At 39.1% G+C, this 15,545-nt stretch overlaps 1 protein-coding gene across 1 annotated transcript in view; it reads right to left on the bottom strand.

The window, feature by feature from the left end:
• LOC122551068 (neurobeachin) overlaps positions 1-15,545 on the bottom strand; it is a 991,558-nt gene that overhangs the window by 733,127 nt on the left and 242,886 nt on the right. Inside the window, exons 23-24 of the mRNA XM_087988254.1 lie at positions 11,717-11,934; positions 6,921-7,074 (exon numbers count right to left, since the gene is read on the bottom strand). Coding sequence (XP_087844380.1) covers positions 6,921-7,074; positions 11,717-11,934 — 372 coding nt within the window. The remainder of the gene's footprint in view (positions 1-6,920; positions 7,075-11,716; positions 11,935-15,545) is intronic.

Genomic DNA, 15,545 nt, shown 5'->3' with positions numbered 1-15,545 from the left:
CTCTTCTTTCCAAAATAGAAGAAAAGTGGGTGGAGGGGATGATATGTATGTTTGTGGATGACAGGAAGGTTAGAACATAGAAAAGTGCAGCACAGAACAGGCCCTTTGGTCCACGATGTTGTGCCGAGGTTTAATCCTAATGTAAAATATAATAACTTAACCTACGCACCCCTGAACTCACTGCTCTCCATGTGCCTGTCCAGCAGTTGCTTAAATGTCCCTAAATAGTCAGATGGTTGACAGTGAGGAAGGAAGTCTTAAGATGTAGGAGAAAATGGACGATTGGACAGAGGGACAGATCATCGGTAGATAGAATTTAATGCTCTGGTGAGGTTACGCACTTTGGAAGCAATAACCAGACAAGGGAGTAGTTAATGAATGGCAGGACATTAGGTTGCTCAGGAGGAACAAAGGGATCTTGGGGTGTTTGTCCACGGATCATCAAAAGCAGGACAAGTTACAAGGTAGTTAAAAAGGCATATGGGAAGCTTGCTTTTATCAATCATGGCTTAGATTATAAGAGTAGGGAGGTAATGTTGGAGCTGTACAAAACTTTGGTTAGGCAACAGTTGGACTACAGTGTATATTTCTGGTCTCCATACATATATGATTGCACTGGAAGAGATGCAAAGGAGATTCACCAGGATGTTGCCTGGAATACAATTGTTAGCTATGAAGATAGGCTAGATAAGCTCAGGTTGTGTTCTTTAGGGCAGGGAAGGTTGAGGAGTTACTGATTGACATGTGCAATACTACAAGAGGCATAGGTAGGGTGGATAGAACGTAGCTTTTTCCCTTCATTGAAGATCAATAGCAAGAGGCCGTAATTTTGAGGCAAGAGGCTTAGAAAGGATTTGAGGTACTTTCTTTTCAGCCAGGTGGTGGTGAAAATCTGGAATGCACTGCTGAGCAGGATAGTAGAGACAGGTAACCTCAACCTTTAAAAAGTACTTGGATGAGCACTTGAAATGTCATAATATTCAAGACTATGGGCCAAGTTCTGGGAAGTAGGACTTGTGTAGGTTTATAGTAGAATTTGGTGCGACAAACCTGACGTGCCAAAAGCCCTCTTTTATACTATACAATTCTACAAAATAGATTGTAGCTACAGATAAACAATTCTGCAGCAACATATAATCTATTGGTTAAAACTCTAATCTCCTTATAAAGCTTCCACTACAAATATTGTCAGACACAAAGAAAAAGCCTGGGTATTATGGGCAGATGTGATGTGTGATACAGCAGTTCAACTGTCCCTTTCCACAGGGTTTTCTGAGATGATCCTTTGGTGTGACAGAACCTGCTGCCCCTCAATTTTCCACCTCTCGGTACTTTCACTTGTTTGTAGGTGGCACAAGATAACTGGTTTACACTAATAATGTCCCTGACTTAAGACAACTTCTTCCTTGATCAGAGGTTCAATGGCTTCTTACTCTTACTAAACATACTGCATACCCACTTCGGATCCAATCACAAAATTATTGACAGGAAGAAGGCCTTTGTCATCAACAACTGGTCTCTACTATACAGACCAATCAACTTTTGATGACCAAATCACCCTACGGTATACTCCATTTGCTCAAACTCATTTCATAATAACCTCCCTTCACTGCTTGGATAAACAGTAGCGTGGAGTCGAAAAGTGTGGTGCTGGAAAAGCACAGCAGGTCAGGCAGCACCCGACGAGCAGGACAGTCAACGCTTTGGAATTTTCCTAATGAAGGGCTTATGCCCGAAACGTCAACTCTCCTGCTCCTTGGATGCTGCTTGACCTCCTGTCCTTTTCCAGCGCCATACTTTTCGACACAGATCTCCAGCTCCTGCAATCCTCACTTTCTCCCAAACAGTAGTGTAAACAATTTTTTTACAATGAATGTCAGGATCTTTCTTTCAAAAAGTGTAGTGGTCCTTTCCATAATCCATGGTTTTAAAAACTGTCCTCTCCACATTTCAGTCTACAATCAAAAATATAGAAAAATAAAAATCTAGACCCTTTATACCAGGCACTGTTTTTGTTTCAAAACATTGACAAAGACTTATAATGTTTGGCATCTGTACTACACACGACATTGGCTTAACAAATTTGGCTTTTGTAGTTTTGGAACTGAAGATGAACATATTTTGTGTATCTCCTGTGTCAAGTCTTTTCTCCATCTAATTGAATTGTTTTGCTTTGCTTCTGAACATAGAATCATCACAGAATCTCTACACTGTGGAACCAGGCCATTTGGCACAACAAGTTCACACCAACCCTCCAAAAGGTATCCCACCCAGACCCATTCTCCTACCCTATTGCCTTATATTTCCCCGGACTAACGCACCTAGCCTCTGCATCCCTGAACACTATGGGCAATTTCGCATAGCCAATTCACCGTCTTTGGACTGTGGCAGGAAACCAGAACACCCAGACAAAACCCAAGCAGACATGGGGAGAACGTGCAAACTCTACACAGAGTCATCAGAGGCTGGAATCAAGCCGAGGTCCCTGGTACTGAGAGGCAGCAGTGCTAACCCCTGAGTCGTTGTGCCACCCACATCTGCTTCACTCATCACCAGAATGATTTTCTCTAGAATTGTCTTCTTTGGACTATAATAAATCTGTTCCTACATAATGCCTACTACATTCAGGTTTCCTATGAACACTAACTTTAAGTCACCAGCAGCCTGCAGAGACCATTAATGAAATCAGGTACAGATTCACCTCAATACTGTTCTCTTTTATTAAATCTTGTCTTTCAATAATTTTATTAGTTCAGAGGTTGAAAAAAAAAGTTTCCCAAAGCTTTTAAAACCTCAACCTAGCTGTTGTTTTATTGATCCCCACAGCAAGCAATAACTTCAATCTCCTATATTCCCAATCGTGCATAAAAGCAATATTTACTTGGTCTGTTCCTATCTCTGTGTCAAGTATGTTCTATAGCTCAAGAATGGTTTTCTCTGGGGTGTTCAATTTTGTGTTTTATTTAGCCCACTCTGAAATTAATGCTTCCTGGTGTCATAGCTTTATAATGTCATTAGCTACTTGATCTTTAAAGATTTTTATCAGCAGTGACAGTCGCTCTATTGAGCCTCGATGTTGCACTGAAGTGTCCAACCTGTGCAGCTGTAATGGAAGTTTTCCTGCACTTTACAGTTATAATGAAGCATTCCTGAAAAGACTTGTGTGTTCAACCAAAGCACTTATTTCTTTATATTGTCCAATGCTAATTTGCTTTGAGAGACTTGGCTAGCGACTTACCTCACTCTGCACTCCTAGAATAGATAAGTTCCCTCTTATGGCTTTCTTATGTTTCCTACCTCATGGTATTCACACACCGTAACGGCAATGCTTAATCAGAGTTGCAATGCTTTGAAAATGACTGCGCTGTCAGTTTGAACTGCTTCGCTAGTCAATGCTTCTCCTATTGTTCAAAAGGTTTTTGGTTTGACTCATGAAATCAAAGTCGTCTAGTTAGCTCACCCAATCAACTTAAACCCACAGATGCTCTCACTGACCACTTCCTCCCAATGCAGCTAATACTTCCTCCTTGGGATTGCAAGTTTCTTCTGTTCCTATTCATCTGTCAGATCTGAAATGCTACCAGTGTCATCCTCTGAAGCATTTTTCTGTGTTGCCATGAAGTTTGAGAGGGGGTTTTGCTGTTGTTAACAATTAGCAATATCTGTGTCTTGTAAAGGCTATAATACAGTTCACAATGAGACCAAACGCAAGCTGGGTGACTGCTTTGCAACAAAATAAAAGGAAAATCTGCGGATGCTGGAGATCTGAAACAAAGAAAGAAATTACTGGCAGAGCTCAACAGATCTGGCATCATCTATGGGAAGAAAGCAGAGTTAGCATTTCAATCTGGTGACTCTTGATCTTGAGTAACTAGACTCAAAGTTAACTGTTTTCTTCCCACAGATGCTGCCAGATCTGTTGAGTTTCATCAGCAATTTCTGTTTTTGTGACAGCTTTGTATAATGTCTCCATTCTGTCCGTATGAATAAACTGACCTTTAAGCTGCTTGTCATTTTAATACATCCTTTTGTGCCCATGCTATCTTATCCATTCTAAGCTGCTGCAGTATTTCAGTGAAGCATAAGTAAGCTACAAGGACACCACCTATTTGCTACCTTGGACGAAATAAGGAGTTCAACAACTTCAGATCATGAATACATGATTACACTCATTCTCCAGTTGCACCCATGCTGTTAATCCACTGGTTATGGATTCATTTAGCTCTGTCTATTACTCACTATTTATGCTTTTTGGCTCTCAAATAGTCCTATGTTTAGGCTTCACCAGAAGTGGTTCATTTTTTAGGTATGATGGGTGCTACTTCTGGCATGCCCAAATGCACTCTTCATTGAATCAAGGTTGAGTCCCTGATGTGATGGTTATGTTGCAGCAGGGTATGGGCAACAAGGATGAAGATCATGACTGAACTCAAAAACAAAAGAACCAAAGTAGGTCAGGGTACATTTTAGAAGAAAACTTGAGCAAGCTCAGTTATGTGGAAAAATTAATATAATGGACTTTACACTATTTTTACAAAATCACAATAAATAATGGAAATTATATTAACTTTAATGTTATGAATAAATAATCAAATGAAATTAACCTCAAGTGAGAAGCACAACAAAAGAATCTTAAAATATACTAAATATTAAAAAGAACAGCGAACTAATCTGAAAAAAAGTTAAGAGGAGGAAAGTCTAAAACTATGGCAAGAAATTGTTAACTGTGGAGAGTAATCCACAAGAGGAAAAGAGCATTTAAGTCAGTCAAAAAGAAATAGAGGTTTGCAGAATTTCTCAGAATACTCCATACTTCAATATACACAATAAAAAGATTGAAGAAAAAGTAATGTTGAATTAGCTAAAAGTGATGTAATAAATCAAATAGTAAATACATCTGCAAGAGCTCTCTAAAGGGTGCATTCAAGTGTCAATTTGGAGAGGACAAGGAGTTTCCAAGAGCAGATGCATTTTCTATCCTGCTGTGGGGTTTCTTTCCCTGCAGTCAACAAATTCATAAAGTGCTTATGGTTTCATAAGATGCGCTAATGCTATAAAATTGGCCATTCTGCTAGCCAAAATAAATTCAGAAAAACGCAGTATATTAGTGAATATAGTGGAAATTACTATGATCCCACGATTGTATTATTTTAAATTTAGCAATACCATCACACAATTTCCTTGGGAATTGAAGCGTGCATGAATATTCATTGATTGAGAGAGGATATCTGCTTCTCAAGTGATCACAATACATCCAATTTCAAGATGTTAGTGGTTGAAGTATATAGCCATTATACTAGAGCAAAGCACAGCACCAGAGACAGGCACGTTCCACCCTGGAAAACTTCATTAGTTAAAAGTTCTTCTTTGTCAAGTCAGAGGACTTCTTCACCATAGAAACTACGTTTACCTTTTCTAGTACCTTTTCCCACAGCAGTTGCCTTCTGAGGACGGTGCTGCTTCAAACTAAAAATAGCAAGTTCACTTAATTTTGCCTCTTGCAAAGTTATCTCCATTGCTCTTTCTCAAAAAGAATAATCCTTCCTCCTCTTAAGGCCCATGCACTCTCAGCCATCTCTAATATGCCAGCAAAACCAATAACCAACTCCAGTACCTGCAAAGCTAAAAGAAAGTGCCAGTGCTCCTTCAACCAACAGCAGCAGCCTCTTTCTACTGCTGTGTCAGAAATCGTATGCGTAATAGACAAAGTGGTTCAGAATATACATAATGTCCTTGTATTCATTAGCTAAGGCATAGACCTTAAAAGCAGGCAAGTGATACTAAAACTGTACAAAACGTTGGTTAGGTGACACTAGAATATCGAGAGAGATTCTGGGATCCACATTATGTGGGATGTGATTGCACTGGAGAGGGTGCAGGGGAGATTTGCCGGGAGATTTGCCAGGACATTGCCTGGTCTGGAGTGCTTTACTCATGAAGAGACAGATTAAATAGACTGGGATTGTTCCCTGAGAGCAGAGGTGACTGAAGAGGGATATGACTGAGATATAAAAAAAAGAGGGTCATTGAAAGGAAGAAACTTTTCTCCTTGGTGGAAGGATCAATGACCAGGAGGTAAAGATTCATGGTAAGGGGAAGGAAGTTTAGTGGAGATGTGAGGAAAAATGCTTTCACCCAGAGGGTGGTAGAAACCTAGAACTCACTGCCTATTGGGTGGTAGAGATGGAAATCCTCATAATAATTAAGAAATGTTTGCTATATTGAGTCATACAAGGCTATGAGGCAAGTGCCAGAAGAATAGAATTATCATAGTTTTTTTGACCAACACAGACTCAATGAACCAGAGAGTCTTTTTCTATGCTATAGACCTCTATAACACTAAATTGTCTTGGCCTCAGCACTGCCAGTACATGAAAATATGCTAAGACCATCTTATATATGTCTTTTAAATGACAGCACCTCAGCCTTAACTGCAGTGTCAATTCCCTAAGGACGCCCACTGTTTGAACTTGCTTATGCACTTGTGTGCACCATTATCGTGCAATCTAAAATGAAAAATATCTATTATGATCTGAGTAATGAGCTTGTTAATGGATAAATTACATGTATTATACAGGACAACAAGGTTATGCAAACCTTGAACATAGTTAATGAAATGATCAACTCAAGCGAAATTTTATGCTGCAATAACCACATGGTATGCGGTCTAAGTGTTTGACTGCCAAATCTATTTATACAACCATGCTATCTCCAGACCTCTGCATAAAAACTAAATCTTGATATTTATTAAAAGATCAACTTTATAATTACTGTATTACAGAAAACATAAGATTGTTTGGTTGGGCTAAATTAGATTAACATAAGAATGACTGCCAACGCAAAATAAAACTTTACACTACTGTACAGACATTACTGATTTCAAAAAAGATCATTAACATTAAATCATGCTTCATACTTACAGAAGGGGAGGTGGCTGCTGATAACAAAGGCAAAATTCCACCACAAGCAATGATGATGTTGTCCACCATTTGAGAAATGAGGTGAATTGTATTGTGAACAAAAATAATGTTCTCATTGCTATTCACAAAATCCATCACAGACTTCGTAGTGTGGCTGCAAAAGACACAAATTATGAAAATAATAATATTACTACTGAGATGCTCTTCTAAAATCATTAAATCAAGAGCCAGCAAAATAATGGCTTCCTGTTGTGCTCCAATTTCTCTAGGATGCTAATTACGCAGTTAGCAGCAGTCACAAGTAATTTCAAGTAGTCTCTAGGTTAACCAATGAAATATGGTATGTACCCAAAGTACACATTTTCTTCCATGATTTAAGAGGGAATCTGGCAAGTATTGTCATGAAAATACACAGGACATCTGTTCTAATTACCAATTTCCACTATTGCCAGAATGTTTTTGAAGCTAATTTTATAACAATCACAGCAATTTATATTTGTATAGTACCTTTACAGTAGTAAAACAATCTCAAGGTAATTCAATTGGTTATATTCAAGCAAAAATAGATGCCAAACTAGAGGAGGAAAACATTAATAGAGATAATGAAGTTTTAAGAGATGGCATCGAAGGAGAGGAAGGTGAAGAAATTTTGGTAATGAATTCAGTACACTGTTGGGCATTAATGGAGAAGCAGTGAGAAGGAAATATGCACAATAAGTAAGAGATAGAGGAAAGCAGATCCTTGGGAGTATTAAGACTGGAAGTGGTCATAAGAACAGAAGACCATAAACATAGGAGCAAACATCGGAGTCAGAATCTGCTCTAACTTCAATGAAATCATGGTTGGTCAGATATTTACCAACTCCACTTACCTGCCATTTCACCGTAACCTTTTATCCCTTAGTTTTGTCTATCTCAACCCTAAATATTCTTTTTGAACCAGCCTTGACACCCCTCCACAGCAAAAAATTCCACAGATTCTCTACGTTCAAAGAAGAAATCCCTCCTCACTTAAGTGAAATGGGCAAATCCCTAATGTTACGATTATGTCTTCTGGTCAAAGGGTCTCCCATAAAGGAAAACAACCTCTCAGCATCTAATCTGTCAAGCCCCCAAGAATCTGACATGTTTCAATATGATTGTCTCTCATCCTTGTAAATTCCAATGACGACAGGCCGAACATACTCAATATCTCTTCATAACAGTCTCTACATACACAGGATCAGCTTAGTGAACCTTCTCTGAAGGTAGATAAGGGACTCAAAACTTCACAGAATTCGATCCAACCAAGAATAATGTCTTATATAGTTTTATATTCTACTCGTTTTGAAATAAAGGCCAACATTCCACTTGCCTTCCCTATTACTTGTTGAACTTGTACACTAGCTTTTTGTGACCTATGCACAAGGATTGCCAATCCTTCTGTACTGCAGGTTCTTGTAGTCTAAATAATCTAATCCATCTAAATAATACTCAGCTTCTCTACTACTTCTGCCAAAATGCATAACCTCTCACTTTCTCACACTATATTCCATCTGCCCAATCACCTAACCTGTTTATGTCTCTCTGTAGTCTTTGCGTCATCCTCATCACTCATGTTCTTACCTGTTTTTCTGTCATTCAAAAACTTTCACTTTCCTCATCTAACACATTTATATATAATGCAAGCAACTGAGAGATTAGCATTAATCCCTGTCACACTTCATTAGCTATAGGTTGAGATCCTGAAAATGACCCTTTTATCCCAACTTTGTCTTCTATTCGTTAGTCAATTCTCTATTCCAGACTAATATACTTCCCAACATGATGGTACTTATTTTAGGAAGTACCTTGTGTGCTGTACTTTATCTTATGCTTTTGTGAATTCAAATATATGACATTTACTGGTTCCTCTCTATCTATCCCATGTGCTGCGACCTCAAAGAATCCGAATAAATTTGTCAGACATGATTTCCCCTTCATTAAACTAGGTTAGTTCTGCTTAATTATATTAGATATTTTTTAAATGCTTTGCTTTTACCTCCTTTAAAATGGACTCTCACATTTCCCAACGACAGATGTTAAGCCAACAGCTACAGTGTTACTTTATTTTTGCACCTTTCCCTTTTTGAATGAGGGTGTTATACCAACTGGATTGGTGACAAGCAGATTTAACTTGGATTTTTTAGAATGGGTTCATTGCAAGCAGTCCTGTGTTTGGGGCCCAGGACAGGAGCATACATCAAGACTCATTAGCCTGGGCATATGACTCTCTGGAGCCCACTGTGATTCCGCTGGGGTTGCTGGGGTTGCTGAACATGAACCCAGACCAGAAGCAGCACTGGTCTCTGTGGATTCTGTCCCTGACCCGTCTTTGAAGGTGCAACCACCAAACTAAAGACATATTTTGATTATATAGCTGATCAGCAAATGGCTGAGGTTGCAATTAGGTGTTTCACAAAAGCCAGAGATATTAAAAGCCACTTAATAAATACAGAGCTTGCTTCCCATCATGAACGTGATACATTCCTTGCTAAAAATGACCATGCTATGTACTTCTAACTAATGTAACAATTATTCAAGAGGATATTTGCCTGTCTAAGCTGTGGTCACAAGGGAATACAATCACATATTTTATGGTGAACGGACTGCTGGTCAACAGTCCCTGATGTCATCTTTTATAATTGAAAGTGTTAGCTAATGACATTAGGCAAGGGGTTTCAAGATCAATGCCTGGCAATCAAAGACTAGGATAAAGCCAATACTTCATGGCAGATGGAATCATTGTAAGGGAATTGTTGAGACTTGACCATCTAGCCTGGCTCAATGATGGAACCTAAACAGTCAGCCCTTTCTGTGGAATATAGTTACCATCTGATTATAGATTGCTAACATGCAACCTGGTACGTGGCGAGTAAATTTGCCCCAATGAGCAGTGTACATTCTAAATTGGAAAACAGAATGTCTATCTCACTGAGTCTCTCAATAGCTTTTTTTGAGATTATTAATCACTTAAATATTAAACAGGTTTGTAAATATGCCAGACAACCAACAATCCAAAACATATGAAATCCCCTCTTTAGGCATCACTTTAGAAGTCCTAAACAGTTATAGATTAACCAGTCAAAGATTAACCAGACAAAGATAAGTCAGACTAAAGCAGTGTACAGTCTCCACATAACCTCCAGGAATTTTGAACTCAACTCGACAAGTTAACAAGAACCAATTTATCTTTTGTCAACCATAATTTGGTACTTTCATGTGTCAATAAGTTTCAGTACAATTGAATATACAGTATAAGTTCTCGGATATTAGATGCAGTTTGGGTTCACAATGCAGGTTCAGCTCTCAGACTCAAAAATATCAAGTTCAAGCTTTGAAAGAGTCTTAGGATCCAAATAAAAGTTTTCCTAAACTTATTGAAAGATATAAATTGTAAGGAAAAGGATGTTAATAATCATGTTATTTGGAAATATGCAATTGTTTAAACCTGCATTTAGACATCAGAAATTGCACTCATCTGAGCTTTTGTTTTGCGCAATTTTCAGAAAACATTGAGTCATTTGTGGAAATATAGTAACTAACTTACACAGATCAGCAAGCTTACATGGAATAACCCATTACAAATTTGGTAAAGGAAATGAGTAAAGGTTCATACAAAATATAACAGAACATTCAGCTGTGCAAATGTGGGAAGATCTGAGTTATGTTGTACGTAAGCAGATAAATTAGTTGCATTCTCATATTACCCACCTATATACTCTATTTTTGTACCATTCAGTCCTTTCAGTAATTCTGTAAAGCAGTTAAAACCACAATGGTATGTGTCTGATTTTGCACTGCTCAGCTTTGAAATCTGGCATTAAGCATCTAAAAAAATGTCCACAGTTTACCATCAACCGATTTAAATGGACATTAAATGATGGGCAGCAAGCTCACAGTTGCCTAATTTATAGAACTGGAGGGGGACAGCCAGGAGGCATGGGTTCAAGTCCCACCTGCTGCATTGATATGCAATAATATCTCTGAACAGGTTGATTAGAATTATTCTTAAACTAGTGGATGAGAATTCCCTCCACTTGAATGAGGTCAAATATTGTTAGTCACCAAGTTTACAGATCAAAATACCTCTTCGACAAGTCCCACTGAAGAATGATTTTATTGCAAGAATTAAGGACTGATCATATTTCTTAAATCTAATTGACAGTTTTGAAATTCAAGTAAATATAAAGGCAACTTTCACTAAAAATCTTTAAGTGCTGTACTGCTGATTCCTTTATTAAATTCTTTCCAAATACACGTGATACATTATAATAAAAAGTGAAGTGTAAAATGTCAGTTTAAAACTTCACTCATGGAGATCATTAAACAGGATTACTTCCTTTTCCTTGACTAACCCTAATAAAACATATTTAAACAACCAATCATAAAATTTCTCCATTTAACAAGCACTTTTAAGTTTCCAATTACTTTTGCCCCAGTAGAGTATCTAATTTAGTGAGAGATTGCGGTGTTGTCAGAAGTAATATTTTTCAAACGAGACTTAAACAGAGGTTCTATTTGGCTTTCAAATAAACATAAAAGATACTTTGATAGAGAAAGAGCACCAAGCTTTCCCTATGACAAGCAACCCTTAAGAACAATTTAAATGGTCAGTCATTTATTTGATGTATATCATGGCCAAACAGGCTACTGTATTGCTCTAGAATACTGTGCACTTTAAACTGTAGCACTTTGCAATGTATCAAGGATATCAACAGCATTATATAAAATTCTACAGACATTATTATCTGCAGAAAATACTAATGTTTCATCACCTCCGCCAAACATGCACATCGGTTTCCAAAGCAAAAAGCAGATCTGTCAGCAAACGCTGATGCATGGGGGACCACTTAAATTCAGGGATCCGGAACATGGTAGTTCGTGGTCCTGGACTAAACTGTCGGCGCTGCTCCTCAGTCATTGGCATCCCTCGGAAACCCAGATCGACACGCAGGTCTCTTTCTTGAAACCCACCTCCTCGCCCCTGAATGGACTGTAAATTACAAATCATATAATTAATTTTAATGAATCTTCAACATCTTCCACAACAGGAGAACTGATTTGAAAGCTTAAACAGATATACTTTGAATTTAAAAATGAATTCAATTTAGATTATATTAGAACAAAAATGTTGAAGACTGGGGAGAGCTGCAAATTATTGAATAAAAGATTTCATAATAGTAAATAAAATAATTATAAAAATTTGAAACATCCAATAGAAAATTAATTCAAGGCAAGCCGGTAAAATATGATCCACATGTCCACAGATTTGCATACTAAAGATATGTAATGGCGTTAGTCGATATCCAGGGAGCATTGCTCACAGCAAGTCGATGATAATACAGTGAAAGAAGATCAGTAAGATTTTTGTTCCATATGAGTACGAACGTGTGTGCGTGTCTGTGTGTGTGTCTGTGTGACACAGGGCCAAACAATTCCTTCAGACGTTGCCATATTTAATTGGGAGAAACTTCTACTCATCAAATATTGATGTTAGTCAAGCAATGTAGAAGAATGCTTCCCTTTATTGGTCAGAGCATTGCGTATAGGAGTTGGGAGGTCATGTTGCAGCTGTACAGGACGTTGATGAGGCCACTTTTGGAATATTGCGTGTAATTCTGGTCTCCATCCTGTCAGAAGGATATTGGGAAACTTGAAAGGGTTCAGAAAAGATTTACAAGGATGTTAGGTGAAAGTGAGGACTGCAGATGCTGGAGATTAGAGTCGAGAGTGTGGTGCTGGAAAAGCACAGCAGGTCAGGCAGCATCCAAGGAGGAGAGTCGACGTTTCTGGCAAAAGCCCTTCATCAGGGCTTTACAAGGATGTTGCCAGGGTTGAAGGATTTGAGCTATTGGGAGAGGCTGAATAGGCTGGGGCTGTTTTCCCTGAAGCATCGGAGGCTAAGGGGTGACCTCAGAGGTTTATAAAATCATGAGGGGCATAGATAGCATAAATAGACAAGGTCTTTTCCCTGGGGTGGGGGAGTCCAGAACTAAAGGGAGGTCATGTTGCAGCTGTACAGGATGTTGATGAGGCCACTTTTGGAATATTGCGTGTAATTCTGGCTTAAGGTGAGGGGGAAAAGATATAAAAGGGACCTAAGGGGCAACTTTTTCCACACAGAGGGTGGTGCATGTATGGAATGAGCTGCCAGAGGAAGTGGTGGAGGCTAGTACAAGTGCAAAATTTAAAAGGCATCTGGATCCGTACTTGAATAGGAAGGGTTTAGAGGGATGTGGGGCAAGTGTCGGCAAACGGGACTCGATTAGGTTGGAATATCTGGTTAGCATGGACGAGTTGGACCAAAGGGTCTGTTTCCGTGCTGTACATCTCTATGACTCGATGACTGATAGAAAAAGTGGTGAGGTAGTGATAACCATTGTCAACTTTCATGTGAAGACTGGTATGTTTTGGGCATATTAAGACAGTTACTCAAGAGTATACCAATTTTTTTTGATTCGTGATCCCCTTGCATTCCTAAGCAATGATTGCCAGCAATCATTCGCTAATGAGTATGATTATTCACCAAGGAAATTCCACATCGCTGGTCATGGTTTCTATGGGTTGTTGCATGGCTGATGAGCCCAATCCTCGACCTGCATCTCTGACCACATATTTAAGAGGTGTTTCCAGGATGTGGTAGTAGTCCTTAGCCTTGAAATCGTTGGCATTCATTTCTTCAGTTCCTTTTCTGTACTTCCTCTTATCAATGGGTTTTCTTGAAGAATCATTGTTCTTAATTCAGAAGTCTCCTTCAAGTTGGTTTCTTTTGAATGAGTGTCTCTCATGCTGTTGCATTTCTTGAGGGAAGCCTTTGAAATGTTTCCTTTATCCTCCTCTTATTTGATTGACTTCCTTGAGCTGGGTGAAGATGTTTTGCTTTGCACTCTGAATTCAGGCATGCTTAACACATGGCTAGCAAAACGAAGTTAGCTTCGGATAATCGTGGCCTTGATTCTGGTGCTATTGGCTGCTTCAAACATGCTGATATGGCACCCAATTCAAAATGCATTGATGGTACTTCTCAAGTGATGTCTATACATTGATATGACTTTGGAGTGTGGACAAAGAGTCAGGATGATGACCACTTTATACACAAGGATCTTGATATCAGCAAGGATGTCACAGTTATTAAAGACTCTCATCCTTAGTTCAAAGGCAGCATTGCAGATTGGATGTGATGTTGAATTGCTGCATCAATATCAGCCTTAGATGGAAGCTTCCCAGGTAATAGAAATGTTCAACATTTGAGAATTTCTCTGCTGATCTTAATGGAAGAACGGACCAGAACTTGACCTGGGTCGGGTTAGTAAAGGATGTGTCTCTATGAAGTAGAGGCTGAGACCAATTCTTTAGTATGCTACCACAAAACCATTAAGAGAGCAGAGATGACATTTCCTGAGAAAGCAGAGATGACATTGCCATCTGAACACTTCAACTCCCGCTCTGCCAAGGACATGTAGGTCCTGGGCTTCCTCCAACAACAAACCCTAATCACCAGACGCCTGGAGAAAGAACACCTTATCTTCCATCTTGGGACCCTGCAACCACACAGCATTAATGTGGATTTTACCAATTCCTCAGTTCCCCTCCCCCAACATTATCCCAGTCCCACGCCTCAACTCAGCATTGCTTTCTTGACCCGTCCTTCGCTTTTCTTATCTATCTGCTCTACCCTCCTCTCCGACCTATCATGTTCTTGCCCACCTTCATCTACCTATCATATTCCCAGCTACCCTACCCCCAGGCCTACCCCCTCCCATTTATCTCTCAGACCCCCAGCCTACAAGCCTCATTCCTGATGAAGGACTTATATCCGAAACGTCGATTCTCCAGCTCCTCGGATGCTGCGTTTTCTAGCACCACACACTCTACTCTGATCGCCAACATCTGCAGTACTCACTTTCTCATAACACAAAGGAAGTTGGTTACAACATTGGAGACTAATTATTTTAGTCTAGGATATCGCTGTCATAGTTCCACAGGGCAATGTCCCAGGCCCAATGATCATCAATTGCTTCAATAACTTGAACAATGGGAAAGAAAGTCATATATCCAAATTTGCTGATCACACATTGGAACTCTTGTTCAGAAATGGCAGTTGATGCTAAATAAGCTGTTAATCTTAAATCGGAGATAAACTGAGTTAGGATGGCAAATTTTCTTCTCTAAAATTGATTTTTATTTTTAAAAAAGATGGCTTCATAGCACCATTACTCAGACTAGCTTTATAGTTCCAGATCATTATTAATTGTTTTTAATTTCCACCAGATGTCATGGTGGAACTCATGAACCCATGAGGATTTGCCTGGCTCTCTCAATTACTAAGCCAGATACATTACCACTACACCGCTGGCCCCAAACATGACTGTATGGTGCCCAGTTCCATTCAATTCATGTACAAAGCATTTCATGTCTACATGCCAGTGTCTTTATGTGTGTCTGGTAAGGGTTTACAAAGGACCCTTGTCAAAAGTTGGACATGAGCTAAAGTGATGGACAGTGGGACAGGTAACAGGAATTCCAGTAAGATGGCAGTGGCATAGGATGCTCCAGTTAGAGCTCCTACACTCTGCCCGTTCTTTTTCTTTTTTCTCCCTCTCT

This window comes from Chiloscyllium plagiosum, unplaced genomic scaffold, assembly GCF_037043375.1.
Source record: "Chiloscyllium plagiosum isolate Xiang-an unplaced genomic scaffold, Cpla_swu_hap1 HiC_scaffold_6, whole genome shotgun sequence".
Taxonomy (NCBI): Eukaryota; Metazoa; Chordata; class Chondrichthyes; order Orectolobiformes; family Hemiscylliidae; genus Chiloscyllium; species Chiloscyllium plagiosum.
This window is presented reverse-complemented; position numbering and strand designations above follow the sequence as displayed.